The sequence below is a fragment of the Struthio camelus genome, chromosome 7 (genome assembly GCF_040807025.1).
Source record: "Struthio camelus isolate bStrCam1 chromosome 7, bStrCam1.hap1, whole genome shotgun sequence".
Taxonomy (NCBI): domain Eukaryota; kingdom Metazoa; phylum Chordata; class Aves; order Struthioniformes; family Struthionidae; genus Struthio; species Struthio camelus.
Window position 1 is genome coordinate 20775116 of NC_090948.1, and position 17374 is coordinate 20792489.

Here is a 17374-nt window from a genome sequence, read left to right on the forward strand (position 1 = left end):
CCTGATGGAGCTGCATCTGTGTGTTTCTTGGCTGCCAGGTTGTGAACGGAAAACATCCGTGGTCCCTTTATGTGGGGATCTAGAGTGCATGAACAAACCTTTGGTAGATGTTTGGGTTAAAGGGCAGGAGAATACTTGGATGTGTCCAACAAGAAGATTCACATCCTTTTTTAAGGATGGATTCCTTGGCTTTTGGAAGCCACCTGTTGTATACTCAGATTCTTATGGCTAAAGGTCTCTTGATTGTGTTGGCACTATTGGTAAATGTGAGGAGGAGAAAAATAGGCTGCACTCTCTGTCAAATTGTTAAATGATTTAATTTGAACAAAGGTCACCAGTACTTCCAAGAAAGAAATGAGAAAACGCTGTTTTTGTGTTTTCATGGGATAATACCTCTATGAGGTGCATAAGATATACAAGAGAACAGCAGAGCTTAGGCTTATGAAAATCAGTCTTGCAGAGATAAAAGCTGTCCAGGTTAAGTGATGCCTGAAGTGTGTGCAGAAATATATTCATGCTTTCAGCAGCCATTCCTGTATGCCTCAAACTTCTCAGGAGGACGCCAGTCACCTAATACTGTAGTAGTGTGGAAAACCTAAAGCTATGAGAAATGCAAGAAAAATACAAACCAACCTACACTGATTTGTAAACCCCTATACCAATATCCATTGTGTGTATCTGTTTGTTTACCCCTTTCCCAGGAATCACCCTTATTGCTAAACAGAAATTTTTGAGGGTATTACTGGGTGAATCAGCTCTCTGCATATGGTTTCAAAGATATTTTGTTATTAGTTCAAGGATTTTCAAGTACATTTTCTTTGTTGCATCAAGGCCCCAGATGAAATCTAGGTGTCCCCAGTCAGGAAAATGCTCATGGTAAATTAGCTTAGTGATCCGAGGAAGTAGCTTTGCCATGTCTTTTGGATCTGCAAACTTGTCACATCCAGCACTCCAAGCAGCAACTGCTATGTTCATCTTCTCTATCTCGTATACAGGAGGAGTAGACTGGAAGGAAGGGAGGAGACTTGAGGTGAACTCTGTCATGCCAGAAGTTGTTTTTGGAGAAATGATTCTGTGCAAGCATCTCTGCTTCCCTCCCACACTTGTTGCAGGGAAACAGTCAGGACCAAACCTGCCCTTTCTGTGTTTATTTCCCCCCATCCATCCCCAATCTATCCTATTCCTCAGCCTCTCCATAGTGCATGGATGCATGTTGTCCTGCAGTATGACTCCTGCTCATGCTCTTCAGAGGTGGGGCTATGGAGAGAGCAGTATTTGTGTTTATCAAGCAAGGACTGCAGAGCTGTTGCTTGTATGTGTCCCATCCCCACCTAGCCTCGGATCCTTTTCAGATTTTGTTGGGGCATGGAGCGCTACTAAAAGTCTTAGCTGTTATGCTTGGGGCTTAAAAAGCAAGAAATACTTTGGCCATTTATGATCTGACATTAGACAGTTTCAGAGACCACGGGCATGGGTGGAACTGTCGGATATATCTTTGGAGCCTTTCTGCCCATGAAAAGCCACCTGCCCTGATTCAGAACAGGGTGCTGCAAGTCAAATGTGCTAATTAAAAGTCAAATGATTGTCAGCCAATTGGAGAGCTCATCATAGCTTAGGTAAGAGATCCATTTCCCCCCCTTAACTGAAAAGCAGACCTTGAAGATTTTGGGGGAAGAATTATTTTTCCATACTCATCCAGGCCCAGGACCTGAGTGGAGGTCTTGCTTTTTGGGAATGGCAGGTAAATTGACATGTCATGGGACACATCCCTGCATCAGTAAGGAAGACAAAAATCAACCAAAATCAACTGTTTTTAACTGTCTGCAAGGAACTCCCTATGCCTTGCCTATGAATAGGCTTTTACACTCATGAGTATTAGGTTAAAGTGAAAGATTATCTCAGGCCACTCTCTCCTTCTCTCAGTAGCAGGTGAGGTCACAGGTCCTAAAATCTGAAGTTTTCTATTCTTAGTTTTGCTAGAACCCAAGAATGAGTTCTCAAGAAAACCGTATTGTCTTACCTGGTTGTATTTCTTCATGTTTTCCTTAGCGCCATAGTCATAAGCTTGAAATTGTTCTGCATATATTAGCTGTTAATGTTGTAATAAAAACAGGTATAATGAAAATGTTAAAAGACTGAGAAGCAGAGTTCAGGGGCCAGTTTCTTCCCTGTGATTTAACACAGTGCCCAGACACTGGACTGTGAGTGACTCCCTCCTCTTCCTTGCTCTGGTTGGAGGTTTCCACAAGCAATGAGCATAGATAATAGGGTGAATGGCTTTATTGCCTTTCCCCTTGCTAACATTCTCTCTTGATCCTCGGGCACCACCCTTGGCATATTTTGTTATTAAAATGTTACTTGATTTAGTTGAGTAAGCTTGGGATTGCCGTTCTTGACCTGTGGCTAGGTTCACATTTCCCATTGGAAAGAGGACCTGGATGTCTAGAAGCTGTTTGGGCTATTACTAGTCTAGTGTACTGTGTGCTTTCTCTTTACACCTCTCGTCTTTTGGCTGTCAGTTGTGTCTGATCTGCTCACAGTAGTGGCAGCATTTCCAGAGATTCCATAATTCTTACAAGAGTTTGACTATAAATGTATTGTATTTTAAGAGCAGTTTTGAGGCAGGACATTGGATACTAGACGTTAGCTTTCTTGATTGTGTGTTGTTTACAAATACGAAATCTGCCCTGCAGGACTGATGAAGGAAGAGGTGAGTACATATGTTTGTTCTTTTGTTTTATTTGATGTATTTATTACTGAAACATGATGAATAGTTTAATTTTCTTTTTTCTTTCCCAGTGGCTGTGTATAATACAGGGTGAGAGAACATCATGGGATGGTTATTGCTGAGTTATTTCTGCAGTGTCTGGCTTGCATTGTGAGGTTTAGAAACCCTTGACTTCAAGGCTCCAAGTAATTGAGGATATGCTAGAAATCTGCTAGGGATATCATTACTCTTGCTGTTTCCTTCTATTCTGCTGTATCTGTGTTTGCTTTGTAGCCACTTGACCTTGTCGGAGGCTGGCAAAACAGACTGTAAAGCTCCTGGCTGTCAATGGATTGCCCTCATTTGTTGGCTCTGAGTAGATGTATTCTGAGGGACTGACTGCTAGGAATTTTTGTCAGGGGTGTTCCCAGGAGCACACATTTAATACCATATTAAGTGTTGGCAGAAATTGGTGATCTGCCTATGGGATTATGGGATGTATGCAGATAGATCCTGGCTCAGTAGGTGCAATTACCTTGGACCCAGTGCTCTGCACATGCAGTGATTTGTTTCTGGGCTGGAGTTCTCTTCCCTGGTCTTATTCAGAGCACAAGCAGAACAAGCTTAGATCTGCTGGTGCATAAATAGAAACCTACCTTTAGCGAACTTGACTTCAACATCTGGACTCTGGCATGAAAGATGGAGAGGGTTTTGGAAAAACCTGGCTATTAGGAGCCTCCCTTTAGAACAGTGTTGGTCATCATGTACTTGAGAGTGGTATAAGGCAGTTCCCCACTCTCTCATTATGCTAGTGGAAGCATTTGTGTGGTTAACTGGCTCTGGGACCTGATCCAGGCTGCAGTTAGTCCTCTCGAGGAAAGCTTTAACCTGGATCACTTCCCTGTTCTGGCTTATCCCATCTACATAAGTTTCTGCTATCCTGCCTGCCAAGTGCCTAGACTATACTCGAGTTCATTTGCAGCTTTACAAGGCAAATGCCTTCAGCAGTAAAGATGAAGGCTGGAAGCCACTATATAGCCTAGCATGCAGAGGCCTGATGTGCCACAGGGAAATCTCAGTGCCTGCTACTGAAGGGGCAGTTCTCTGCCCTGACCAGAGGTAGCCAGCATTCCCTCTGTGGCAGGTGCTCATGGCAGTACGTGAGAAGATATGTTGGGTGAGTTCCCAGAACCACCACCTCTGGACTTCCCTGTAGGCTGCCAGTTGAATAGAAAGCAGTAGATAGAGTCAGTTTATACGTCAGTGTGCTGTTATACCTGATGCCAATGAATGATGTTCTGAACTGATGTCCCAGCTGGGGAATGTGCTACGTATGCATCTGTTCGACTCTGAAGAGAAAGCAGAAATATTGCAAATGCAGGGGGTGCAGTGTTACAACAGAATAAAACTCTGAAGGACCTGAGTAATACACTGCTATGTAAAAAACCCACTTTAATCGGTTATTCTTGAAACAGCAAACAGAAAACTGAAGGGCAGACTTGGGAATAGCTGGTTAATGGTACATGTCTCAGGCAGAGCTTTTTCCGTGAGAGGGAGTCTGTTCCATAAAGACAGAACTGTAGGAACATGTGATTCAGCAACAGTAGGAAAGAAAACAATTAAAAAAGGTCCCAAAACCTAACCACTTCCAGTTGTTTCAGAGGAGAATCCTAAGCTCAAACTAAACTCTCATGCATCTCTAAGTCTTTTGAAGATTTGTCTTACTCTTCAGTTTACCCCTGGTACCAAGGGAAGCTAGCTTACAAAACACCCCTGTATAGACTGTCTTTTCTTCTACTTGAATTTTTCTAGTTCTGTTAAGGAGGTGTTCTAATGTCCCCTCAGATTCCTCCTCCAGCTTGTTAGCCTGCCCTGAGAAGCACATTAGGGACTTAGCTCAAGTCAAGAAAGATGGTTTAGCTCTGCTGTTTGAAAAGGATGCTATGCCTTTAATCGCTTCTGCACTGGGCATTGGAGTCTTATGGCTTTCCTGTTTGTGCTATTACAAGTGGTTATAAATTGAGAAGAATGAGCCCAGGTCTTCAAAGATATGCCAGTAATGGGCATTGCTTAGGCCGTGCCTACTGTAAAGGGAATTTAAGACACACTGCAGTATCTACATGTTGGCAGGTGTGGGGACAACTCTCCTCTCCCTCCCATCTCCTCTGACTGCTGTGCTATTCTTTGTGAATCCTGTTCATAGGCATGCTATGCTCAGGCACAGTGCAAAGACTTTCTGTAGCTCTCTGTGTTGTGGATTGAGCTGTGGGGTCCAGTTCTGAGGCGAGAGGTGCTCTGATGCTGAGTGTAGGGTACCTCAGATTCCAGGTGGATCAAGGCTGGCAGAGCTTGTATGGGGAAGACACTGAACAAAGAGTGAAGTTACAGAGTGCCTCCTATGCTAGCGCTTAATCAGATGGAAACATGAGCTCAGGGAAGTTCACTAGAAAGGCAGTTCTCATTTTTCCCAGGGTCTGAGGTTAGCTCTGATGCCCGTGAGCAGTAGTGTGCTTAATTAGTAGGGGAAGATTGTTAATGGACTGCTTACTTGCACATAGTGATACTACGTGTGTGATAAGGTTTTATGGGGCTTGGAGGCTTGTTAGATAATCTGAGTGTGAGAGAGCAAAAACCATCAGAGAAACAGATGTATGATATATGGAAGGACTGGAAAGACAAGGCAGGAGTTAGAACCAAAACAGGAATGTACTCCTTTTGGTAGTACTTTGGGACCAAGTTCTGGCACAAGTAGTCTGAAATGTGGGCAGAGAAACAGCTGTTTCCAGTTCTTAATTGTTTCAGTGTTCAGAGGACTGTGGCATCTACTTGCTTAGGAAGGAATGTAGGAACGATATTATTGAGAAGTCCCACTCTATAATCCATTGGTTTTTATTAAACGGTATCTGTGTATGACCAAAATTTGGCTATAACTAGGCTCCAGACTGAATTCAGTCCTTTCTTTCTGTGATTTGAATGTGCCTGCTTATTGGTCCCATCATTAACTGTAGTTCTATTCAGTACTGTTCAAACCATACAATGTCCTTGTATTTCTTCAGTCTATTGAGAACTATGTTGTTTTATGTATGTTTACATCTGTGATGATTACTACATAAGGATAGAGTGCATAAATGAAATTTCCAAAATTACTTAAGCTCTGCTTTGACAAGGTGTTCTTGCATCTGCTTACCGTGTTCAGATTTTGTGTGCTGCCTCCAGCTATGTAAGCAAGTATACGGCCACAAAGCTTATCCAGGCTTGTACAGAACTGCGTCACAGGTCCTCTCAGAAATTCGATCTGGTGCATGGTTCCTTTCCAGCCAAATACTAGCTGAGGTAAGGGAAAAGTACAACACTTTTTTTTTTCTTGTTATAGGAGCGTTTCATGCAGGAAACTGTTGCTGTGGTCCAATAGCCTGCACTCTTAGCTCAGAATGCTGAAATGGCTTGCCCTCCCAATACTCATTAAAATGTATTCTTTGCCAGAGGACATCATATATCCTTCCTGCCTTGTTTTACTGGGCATCAATCCTGGAGGAAGCCATCCTTCTTCTTCTAGTACAGTGACCTCAGTGCTCGCACATTTTTGAAGTCCTAGAGGTTGCCAGGGCTGTGCAGGTAGCCAGCACAGTGTAAGTAACAGCGAAAGTCCTATGACAAGCCAGTTTCGCAAGTCTCCTACTTCACTGAGGTCTGCTGCTGAAATCCCATATTTCTGTTCTCCAGTACTTTCCCCACAGCATTTGAGGATATATTTTGCAAGTGCACTAGGTTATTCCTGAGCTCAGTATCAGCGCATCACCCCTTTCGAAACACTTCACAGGGTTCACTCAACCTGAGCAGAAGGTAAATCAGGTGCTGGGCCTCTTAAGAGGAATGAATGACATACCCTGAGTAGTGATTCAGGAACACTTGCTGACTTAATCAAAGGGCTTGTACTGTATGTGCATGTGGCTACTGGGCCCAGAGCAAAGAACACTTTGACCCTTTGAGCCAACTCACGGTATGTAGAAAATGCTATGAACCCTGCAAACACAGAAGAGACAGCTTAAGTTAGTGAAAAGATCTTCCATAGATAAACATAAATAAATAAATAAGCAGAAGGCAGCAAACAAGAAGTGAGACTAGATTAGTAGCCCGTTGTCTGTCTGACCCTGTTTGTCTATGCTGTGTGTTTTGCCTAAGGAAAGTGTTGATGCTAAGTCCTGAAATGAACTGTATTTGGGAGACAGAATTCATTCTGAGGATTAGAGCATGTCTGGATGTTGACTTTATCAGAATAGTTTTTGTAGGTGATGTATCAGTCAAATTTTCATGATACGATCAGATTCCCTCTAAAGTTCACAAAACTGTCATAAAATTATGAATTTTTCAGGTGTTTTCAGGTGGTTTTCTCTAAAGGACTACCTATGTTTATGCCTCCATGAAATAAAGGAATAATTACGTGAATACTGGGCACTCTTGAGTGTTTTCAACTGATCACTGAAGTCAAAGGCAGCTAAAGCCAGCCTAAACGGTTCATTTGGCCATGAGAGTCTTTGAAGGCTCTTATGAGAGGAAAAAAAAGAAAAGAGCTGGAGATGTGGAAACGCACACTTTTTCCACATTTTTCTCTTGTTTTCCAGGTACTTTATTGTAATGAAAGGGCAGTTGCTCCTTACTAGCCACTATCCATTCATGGATCTTATGCATAAACATCAGGAGTGCTCAGCTGACGGTAAATGAAAGTTCGTTGCATTCAAAGGCCGTGAAATGAGTTCATGTTAAAGGCTGGAACTAACAGAAAGGAAGTTGTTAGTGTTCTTCCTAATTTTCAGTCTCTGGCAATATGTTTTTAAACAATAGTGTGGCCGGTTGTAACCACTCATGAACAAGGCTTTAAATCGTGAGATTGTCACTAAGTCATGCCGCTTAGTAACATTGAGGTTCTTTTTCTGTGTCTTCTGTTGTTTGAAATTAAGTATTTTGTACTCTTTTTTGGGAGGGGGGGGGGAATGGTTTTGTTTTTTCTTCTAATTCATAATGAAAAAAATTGTGTATTTTAATACAAAGGTTAAGCTTAATGAAAATTCCTGTCACTGAGGCTTTAAGAAAAGTGTTCAGCGTCAGTACTTGGAGTACCCTTTAAATAATGGCTTTTATGTCTCTTTTTAAAAGGTGGAACTGTATTTGGATTTGCTATTACATTTCTTTGCTTATTTCTGATAAACAAAGCTGATCTTAGAAAAGTTTTATGTATTTTGCAAATCTCAACTCAGAAGATACTTCTACCTTCAATAACTCTCCACAAGCAAAAAAAAATGGCTGAGCCAATGGGGAGAAACAGCTACTGATTAGGTAGTAGAGTGAACTGATGTGAACCCTGAGCTGTCCTAACCTTACCTATTGTCGTGCCTTCAGAGTGGCCAATGTAATATACATGCTTCTCTCCGGTTTTATTCATGATGAAGTACAGCTCTGCTGGAAGATCATATTTACCCATCTCATTGAAGCTACGGGGGAGAAACACAGAAAGCTGACAGATGGACAGGTTGGCTATCACAGTGTGAGCTACTGGATTTCACCTTTGTTCATGGCACCAAGCAAAACGTGCTCAAAGATGAGGTTGCCACTTCATCTAGATTCTTTGCTGTGACTTGAGGAAGGAGGTGGAGGCATGCAGCTGTGCTAGCAGGCTGCCAGAGGCCTTATCTGTTAGCTGTGGCCCTTTGGGAAGTAGATTTAGTAAGTGCTCTAACTAGCATGGTTTACAAAATACGCTTCTCTCTCACTTGACATCAGCTGTGAAAGATAAGAGATTTGGTGAAGACAAAATTGAGCAGCCTGCTCTAGCTGAGCTTCTTGTACTTCTCACAGTACTGCCTCCATCTTTCTCAGCATCCCCTTTCATTTCTTGTTTTCTGAAATCTCTTCCCCAGGCACTGCTCCCAATTGTAAGTACTAGTGAGCATCCTTATTGGTCATGTTCTCTTCTCTCCTTGGTTGAAACAGACCCTGCTTTCATACTGCTTTAGGTAAAAACTGTCAGGCTGAAGCTATCTAGTCCCCTGGGAGTTGCCATCTTGAGTAATTCCCCCTCCACAGAGTACCTGAACTGCCAGAACTCCTTCTGGGAAGGCTTAAGAGTCTTGTGTTTTAAAGACCAAGTGTTCCCTCGGCTGTTTCCCATCCAGACGTCATAGCCAGCATCTGCTAGGATGAAGCCGAGGCTGTTGTTGGGCAGGTTAGAAATCCAATGGGTAGAGTCTCCTAGAAAAGCATGCTGTAGGAAGACTACAGATTTTTGCCCTGAAAAAGATGGAAGTATTCTTATACTGGAGGAGTAATTAATGTCTATTAAGAATGGGGTGTAGAGTTTAGTTTGTGAGGGTTTTTAAACCTTTTCTTCAAGAAACTCCTGGGAGAACTAGGCATAGCTATTGGGCTGAGAAACCTGGAAGATTTGGTACCATGCAAGCAGTTTAACCGCATTATGTCAGAACCAGCAAATGCAGAATGTACAAATTGGCCAGTCCCATCTCCTTTTGCATTGGAAAGCCAACTTACAGGTCCCCCAGTTGAAACCATCTGTCTGCAGCTGAGAAATGATAGAGACAGAACAGTATGTGGATGAAAAAGAGTAATTCATTGAAAGAAGCATATCTGACCTTAGGTCTATTTACTATTCAACTGGGCGAGGCCATGAGAATCCTGATCTAATTTTGTTTACTCTTACTTTGAGAACTGGGTTGGTCCAGATAATCTTCAAAGGACTAATGGACAGAGACATTGAACGTGCAGACTTGAGATGGATTCAGAATTCAGCCCAAGTTCCTGACTAGGTGCTTTTGCTGCAACTGAAACATGTGGAACATGCCATTGCGTGTGCAAAGGTGAAAGATGGATGGCCCATGTAAAAGCTGGCTCCCAGACCTTCCTTATATGCTGTAACTGACGCACCTGTATTCCGACCATTCCTGCCACCAGGAATTCTGAAAACACGAAGAATGTATCCATCCTCAGTAGTAACTTCATACTCCTCACTGGGGTATCCGTGATATCTGATAATTTCACTCTGTGGGAAGCCAAAGGAGACCTTGTTAACATACTTTGACAGTGTAGAGGTGGGTGGAGAAGGAGGTGTCTGTTGCTTCTATGCCAGAATGCAAAGCTAGCCAAGAAGGTACTCAGCTGTGGAGGAGCTGAGGAAGGGCCAGGAAGGCGAATGTGAGACCATGGAGCTTCTAGTCTTCTGCTGTACCTTGTGCTGGTGGGAAGGGTCCCTAAACAGATTCCTGCAGGATAGCACAGCACAGCTCTGCCCATGCCCCTGCCTCCTGGGGAAGACTGGGTGTGTCCTCTAAGGCAGCCATGAAGGGAAGGCTGGAGGATGCAAAAGCTGTCCTTCAGTGATGTGGTTTGTGCGTGGTCTGTAATGCTGCATCTCTCAAATAGAAATACCAAGAACTGCATTGTCCTGTTTTGGAAGGTAAACAAGCTGGCCAGTGTGGCTGTGGGCTGTCTGGGGATAGTAGTGCAGGACCACTGGCCATGGGGACTGTGGCTGAGAGTTTAAAAATTACAGGTCTTGTGAAAGATTCATCAAAAATCTTGTTGACTGCCTTCTTTTTTTTTTTTTTGGAGGTAGCTGAGTCACGCTCAGGTGGTAGTTGGCTGGTATTTGACTCCATATGGGCCAAATTGAACTGCATTGGGTGACTACTCTGCTTGCCTAAGTGCAGTATTCAGCTGGATTGACTCCTTGATTGTGTCTGCCGCAGAGCAGAAATGTCAGAATTGCTTTTCAGCACCATCTTGTTCCTAAGCTCTGCTGTGTGAAGCAGATGTGTATACACAGGAAGGCAAGGAGATAGCACTAGACTAGGCTCAGTGTTTAGTGCATGACAGAGCTTGCAACTGTGTGTCATTCTCATTAGAAATGCCCCTCTGAAAAGGCAATGAATGGATCCTTTGCTTGCTGGGAAGTGTGGTGGCTTGGGAAAGGAATGAGAAAAGTCGAGTTTCAGAGTTCAGGTGCAGTCTCCTAAGAGGAGGCAGTCTCATCTCCTTCAGCAAATGAAGTGCAGTAGTTTGTCATGTTGTGTAAGGCTGATGCAAGTTGTCTCTTTCTGAAGAGTAAACATGCAGCAGGATCTGTGTTAGGTCAATGCCCAATGATGTGGTCTTTCATCCATAATGAGTGCTTTCTTACCAAAGAATGATTAGGTAAGCCATACAGGCGAGGCAAGCAAGAGTGGGGCTCCTATCATGAAGGAACTCCTGAGACCACCTACACCTAGTTTTGCCTGTACTGTGAGGAGAGCTTTGGTAAGTCAGAGCATGGGGTCTTGTGTTACTTTGTGTTGTGAGAATCTGCTGTTTGAAGAAGGGGTTCGGTGTCCCTTGCTGCTTCTGTTGAGCAAACAGGTTGTTAGAGAAGGCTTGCTTCCTTTTAGACAAGAAACCATCTACTGCCTCCACTGCTAAGGTGGTGTTTTCTCTGGCAGCTGAGACTGTTCAGGTGGAAAGGCATGGTTTCCCCTGGGCTGGTGCTGCCTATCATAGGGCTGGAGGAACTTTGTCCTCTTGCTGTGATCACGCTCTCCCACTCTTCCTGCAGTAGCCCGAAATGTCAAGGAGTGCTGGGAAGGGTGACTGTGCAATGAAGACTTGGGGTTACAAGCATAGCCCAGCCTTCTGTTCCTCACGTGTCTGTAGGGGTTCACCCAAAACATAGGCAGGGAGAATCTGGCATTCAGTTTGGGCTGGGCTGCACTGGGTAGCACATGCTCTGGCTACAGTCCTGGACTGAGTGACATTGCTGGGGGTCAAAATTTAGTAGCCCAGATCCCAAGTGCCCTTCAGCAGGCCCTGGGGAATTGCTTGTCTTTTGAGTGAAAAGTAGCAGCAAGCCCTCTCTGTTCCAGTGCTTTGTGCAATGTAGAAGGGTCACATCTGTCTCCTGCACGTTCAGAGCTGGCCCTCGTTGCAATCATGACTCTAATGCAGTTGCTTTGGAAAAGGTAGGTTGGGGAAACTTAGAAATGATTTCAGTGTCTTAACACAGACAGTGATGGCACAGGGGTACTGATAGTGCAACCGACGCTTTGAAAAGAAAGGCAGGGATAGCAACATAACTTACAACATTCATGAAGCATTCGGGGTTGCGAGGCTTCCTTTTCTGGATTTCCTCAAAATTCAGAGTGGAGGGGAATCCTGCCAAAAAGGCAATTCCTTGGAAGCACAGCAGCGTAAGGAGGCACCACATCTCAGGGCTGTGTGACAGAGCACATGCACATATGTTTTCCCTGCTTTCGAACAGAGTGCTGTTGAATTGCACAGAAAGACCCAAGTAAGGAGTCTCCTGAAGGCCACCCAGGGTGTGTTCCCCCAAGGACTGGCAGAAATAAATACCTGTGTGAGGAGGGATGGTGTGCAGCTCAGGCGAGGTAATGGGAACCGGGAGTGAGTCAGAAACTCCAGGAGGATGTGGAATGGACTCGGGGAATGTGCTTGTGTGATATCAGTGCCAGTCTGTGGCACAGGACTATATCCGTTCTGTCTCAGAAATGCCTCTCCCCATTATGAAACTGTGTCATGAGCAGGTGGAAGCAAGACTGTGCCCTTTTCTGGGTTTCTTGGGCTGACTGCTGGTCACAGGGAAGCTTTTCTGAACAGAAATTGCAGAGCAGTGTCTGTCTAGCACCAGCTTATGATGACTCTGCCTATGGCAGATTTCCTTCAAGGCTTTAGTCCCCCTCCCCCCCTCCCCCCCCCAATCTAGTGGATCAGAGCAGGAACACTGCTCTCTTTGTGCCTCCCTGGTGTTTTTGTCAATATACAAATTTTGTCTAAAAGGCTTCCTGGAAAAGGGAAGAGCAGGTTGCATGTCAGGTCAGAGAGGGGTGCTGGGTGTGGGACTTCCAGCTGAAGCTGTTTGGAGAGCAAGAGAAGTGCTGCCATGTTCAATGCTCAATGCAAGACAACCTTCCTTGCCTCCAAGACAGCTACAGGTAGGCGGGATATGATTTTTCTTTCCAGTGTGAGGAACTGTACAAAGAAGATTCTTCCCTGAAGCTCAGGGCCGTGCATAACTGGAAAAGCCCTCTTGCATCTAACATTTCTTGTACTCTGTGTCCGCATGAGTGAGGGGACAATGAGGGCTATGAGGAGAAAAGTAGCAGTCTTTCTGCAGATGGAGAAAGACCTCCAGGATCAGGCAGGCCACCTACAAATGTGCAACAACAGGATCTGTGGGACAAAAGGTTTCAGCTCATGAAGGCTACTTGTAAGACTGCCTCACCATCATGGACGTTGCTGCTCTTGAAGACTTAGTTTCCTCAGAAGAAAAAAGCATGCTTATATGACCATGGTGTATTTATGTTAGTTCGCCTTTCTGTCCATCCCGTAATTAACTTTTGATGTCACTGGTGAATTTCTACTAAGCTCAACAGTGAGACACAAGCCTGTAAGGTAATGGGGTTCCCAGGAGCTCCTAAGGAGTGTTTGTTTAGGAAGGAGCATTTGCTGGGGATAGGGCCCTGCTGAGGGGAAGACAGACAGGAAGTCGGATGTTACATGTTGTGCAACCAACTGAACAGTCACAAGCATAGATACGCTAATCAGCATATGTATAGCTTCATAGTAGCCACAGTATGCATGGCTGGGTGTTAGGGCTTGTGAGAGAATTTTGCAGAGAGCACTGTGTGTATTACAATGGGCATTAGGAAGTTAAGCAGACTTCGGAAACAAGTCTTTCTGAAACCAGGCATCGCTAGGTCCACTAGAAGTGAAGAATCCTATTCTTAATAAAGGGCAGAAATTCTCATGCATTCACATGTTTCTAGAGTCTGCTTCTAGCGTAAGACATCTGGTGTGAGAAGACATGCTACTCTATGAAGTTTATTTGTACTTGGAAAGGGAGATACAGATCAAGGGAAGGTAGGAGGGTATTCCCTAGCAAATAATGGGAAGATGTGCAGGAGCTGTGGGGGTGAGAGAGGGTGCCCAAGAGATTTTTGCATTCTCTAAAACTCCTTATAGGACAGGGAGCTCCCAGTTTTTCTGGTTTTCAGTTTCATCTTTAAATTTGAACAAAACTAAAGAAGTCAAACCTCCTGAGTCATCAGACAAGTAGAACAAAGCATAGTTTGGAAACACCCATCATTTTAAATTTGGCAGTAAAACACACTCTGTTCAATTCCCTTTGCCAAATAGTTCTTAATTTGTTTTGTCAAAACAAGAATCCTCCCAGCTACATATTTGGTTAGTACAACACTCTCTTCTGCTTTCTGCTATTTTACTCTTTTAATGGGAGTAAAATATACCCCCTCTCTCTGCACCTGGAATCTCAAGTGTTCTTCCCAAATAAGTTCTGTAGATGTCTCAGCTTGTTTTTGAATCACTACTAAGACTAGGCGAGGCAATGTGAGGGCTACAGTATTCCTCTTGTTAGTGCAGGCTTTTCTCAATGCAATCTATTATCACCTAACTTAGCTGGTGCTCCTCACGGACTTCCAGGTACTTGCTTTTCAAATTAGATACAGCAGGCTAAGTAACACCTAGGCTTGGCAGGCCACTACTCCCTTAAATTTCAGAAGCAAAGACTTGACAATAGGAGCCTTGAACAGCAATCTACGTTTTTTATCTAATGAAGTCATAAAGAAGAACTGGACATAGTGAACTGTCATAAAACGATGTACTTAGAAGAAAAAAAAAAGGACAGATAGAGGCACCCTTACAAGTTCTTTAGAGGCTTTTGAGATTTAATGAAATTAAGCCACAAACTCTTTAGAAAGCAATCAATCTACCCTTCTGATTTAGGCAGTCTAAAGTTTATTTCATGTAGGCTCCAAGGGATAAACACAAGGATCAGAGTAGCATCTGCAGCTAAACCTATATGAGAATCTGCTGCCTTACTTAAAAAAAAAAGCATACATGCGCAAGAAACTGCAAGAGCAGAATGACCAATTTACACACGCTTTTGGAATGCTGTGACTTTAATTCCTGTGTTCTCAGACTGAAGCAAACAAAATAGAGGAAAATGAAATATTCACTTGCTGTTTTTCTCCCCTTTGTGCAGGTCAAAACAGAGACCTTTAGGAGGGGGTTTCTTCCTATCCTAAGTTTCAGCAAACACGTACTTCTTTGTATAGCTTACAGGCTTGCAGATCAGAGAGGAAACAGGCTGTCTACTCTCAGAAGCAGCTGCACAAGACCAGGGCTGCACGACTTTGTGGAGAAAGGCAAGAGACAAGAGACCATGAACACATATATAAAAGAGACTTACCTCTGCTCTGCCTGCCTGCCTTGCGTCTTCTGCTGGCAGTTCCAATGCTGCCTCCACTGACTGACTGATTCACTGGCGGAAACCTGTGCCAATAAAATGAAATCACAACAGACTAAGTACTTCAGGGTAGTACCAATGAGTGTCATGATTTGTCAGCATGTATTGTAGAGCGTGTTTATGTGCTAATTTTGCAGTACTTTGGAAGTGGGGAAATCTTTATAATGAAGAAGTTCTTACAGTTAAATTCACAACACCAAATTACATGATGGAATAGGTGGATAGAGGTTAAGAAGTGCCTAACCGCCAATGGTTAGGATATGTAGCAGTACCTGGGTGTTTCAGTCCCCTGAGGCTGTGGCAGGCCTTGACCTGCACTGTTGCCCATCTAGGAGGTGCTCTGAACATGTTACTTAAGTGTCTGGCTTCTCTCAACATACTTTTCCAAGAATGCAACTTTGGCTACAGCATTTTACATTTGTGTTATGTTAAATTCAGCATTACATGCACGTAACTAAACCTGTTGCTCAGTGAGCAGCACAACCCATGATGCCCAGCTTACTCTGGATTCGTCTCTTGGAGTTGGCACGACTCCTGTAGGGACCCTCTAGTGCCTAATAAGGCTTGAACATGTCATGTAACCTTTCTTACAGTGACGGAACAAACAGGCGTTCCTGTTTCTTCCAAAACATTTACATGCACTTTGTGAAAACATAATGTCTTTGGGGACCCCTGCCTCATCACTGAATTAGTTTTAATCAGTCCAGGGGCTTAATCTTCCCTGAAATTGGCCAGGTGACCAGGGCCAGAAGGACACATTCTGTATAGAATCCTACAAAGTTTACATCTGTTCCTTCAGCTGGTTAACGCAGAGCTGATGTTGGAAGAACTTGCTCCTCTTCATGGATTTGGTGAGCAGTCTGAAAGCATTTAGAAGAACACCAGAGGAAAGTAATGTTTTCTGAAGGAACACGTTTGCAAGTAATCTGCTGCCTTTGGGTGATGAGGGGAAGAAAGCTGTGGATCAAGTCTTTATTAACCACAGGAACAGTTCTGCTTTACAAGGTAGAGAACTTTTTGTGGGATGACGAAAAAGGTTATTTCTTAGTGAAGAGCATCAGCAGCTCCAATGTCTCTCTGTGACAGTAACTTTCATCAGACCATAAATTCATCACTCAGAAAGGCTCTGCACTATCATATCTAGTCCCTCCTCAGTGTGCCAAGGTGGGATCAACAATCCTGATAATGTTTCCAGTATGGCGTGCCTAGCCTGTTTGTTACTGATTTTCCATGACAGAAAATTCCACACCAGCCTTTTGTGTGATCTCTCAAGGTGCAAGGTAGCTGTGCAGCTGCAATTTCTTCGCTAGGTGAGTTTGGAGATGCTCTGGCTTTTTTCAGGGATGTTGATATTGCGTTTCCAGTCTTTAGTGTTGGAAACTCATAAACTGGTTCTCAGGGTCTCATGTGTTTCTCTCACAAGCAGTTGAAGGGCTGACTCTCTGGAAAGCTTTTTTTCCCCAGGAATGTGTGTTGAGTGGAAGGTGTGTCCTTGTCTGGAGGAGGAGCTGTTTTGTTTGGGTCAAGCTCTTTTTACATTCATGGAGCACAAGGAAACAGGATGGGCTCCATGAAACAGCTCCATTGGGTGTATTGGAAGGGAAAGGCACAGAAGTGACACCAGCCATGGTTAATTTGTTTCGCTAATGAAGGGTTTTATAGTTGGAGCAAGTGACCCTTTGATTGTATGGTATTGCCAGTGAACTGCCTTAGTGTGATGGTAACTTCTACATCCCAGACTCCACCCCCATTAACACTTGATTGAAATGGAAACTGAGAGTGTCACTCAGAAAAGGAAAACCCTAAATGCACTGTATTTCTTTTCACAGTGAGGCCAATACATTGTGAAGGCACAGTGACCCATAATACAGTAACTTAAGAACCACGGAGGCTACCAATAAAGTGAGTGCCCCTGGACAGGCTGGAGAGGTGGGCGGAGAGGAACCTCATGAAGTTCAACAAAGGCAAGTGCAGGATCCTGCACCTGGGGAGGAACAACTCCATGCACCAACACAGGCTGGGGGTTGACCTGCTGGAAAGTAGCTCTGCAGAGAAGGACCTGGGAGTGCTGGTGGACAACAAGCCAGCAGTGTGCCCTTGTGGCCAAGAAGGCCAATGGGATCCTGGGGTGCATTAGGTAGAGTGTTGCCAGCAGGTGGAGGGAGGTGATCCTGCCCCTCTCTTCAGCCCTGGTGAGGCCTCACCTGGAGTACTGTGTCCAGTTCTGGGCTCCCCAGTACAAGAGAGACATGGCACTCCTGGAGAGAGTCCAGCGGAGGGCTACCAAGATGATTAGAGGGCTGGAGCACCTCTCCTATGAAGAAAGGCTGCAAGAGCTGGGCCTG

At 44.1% G+C, this 17374-nt stretch overlaps 1 protein-coding gene across 1 annotated transcript; it reads right to left on the reverse strand.

The window, feature by feature from the left end:
• Positions 1-298: 298 nt before the first annotated feature.
• Positions 299-17121, reverse strand: LOC104146000 (lysosomal acid lipase/cholesteryl ester hydrolase). Its single transcript, XM_009677841.2, has 10 exons — positions 14973-17121; positions 11826-11958; positions 9644-9758; positions 8794-8992; positions 8087-8196; positions 6594-6730; positions 5895-6035; positions 3985-4056; positions 2021-2089; positions 299-1005 (listed from the first exon to the last, which is right to left on the reverse strand). Exons 1-10 carry the CDS (start codon positions 15116-15118, stop codon positions 772-774), a joined length of 1356 nt encoding a protein of 451 aa, XP_009676136.2. The 5' UTR covers positions 15119-17121; the 3' UTR covers positions 299-771.
• Positions 17122-17374: the final 253 nt, after the last annotated feature.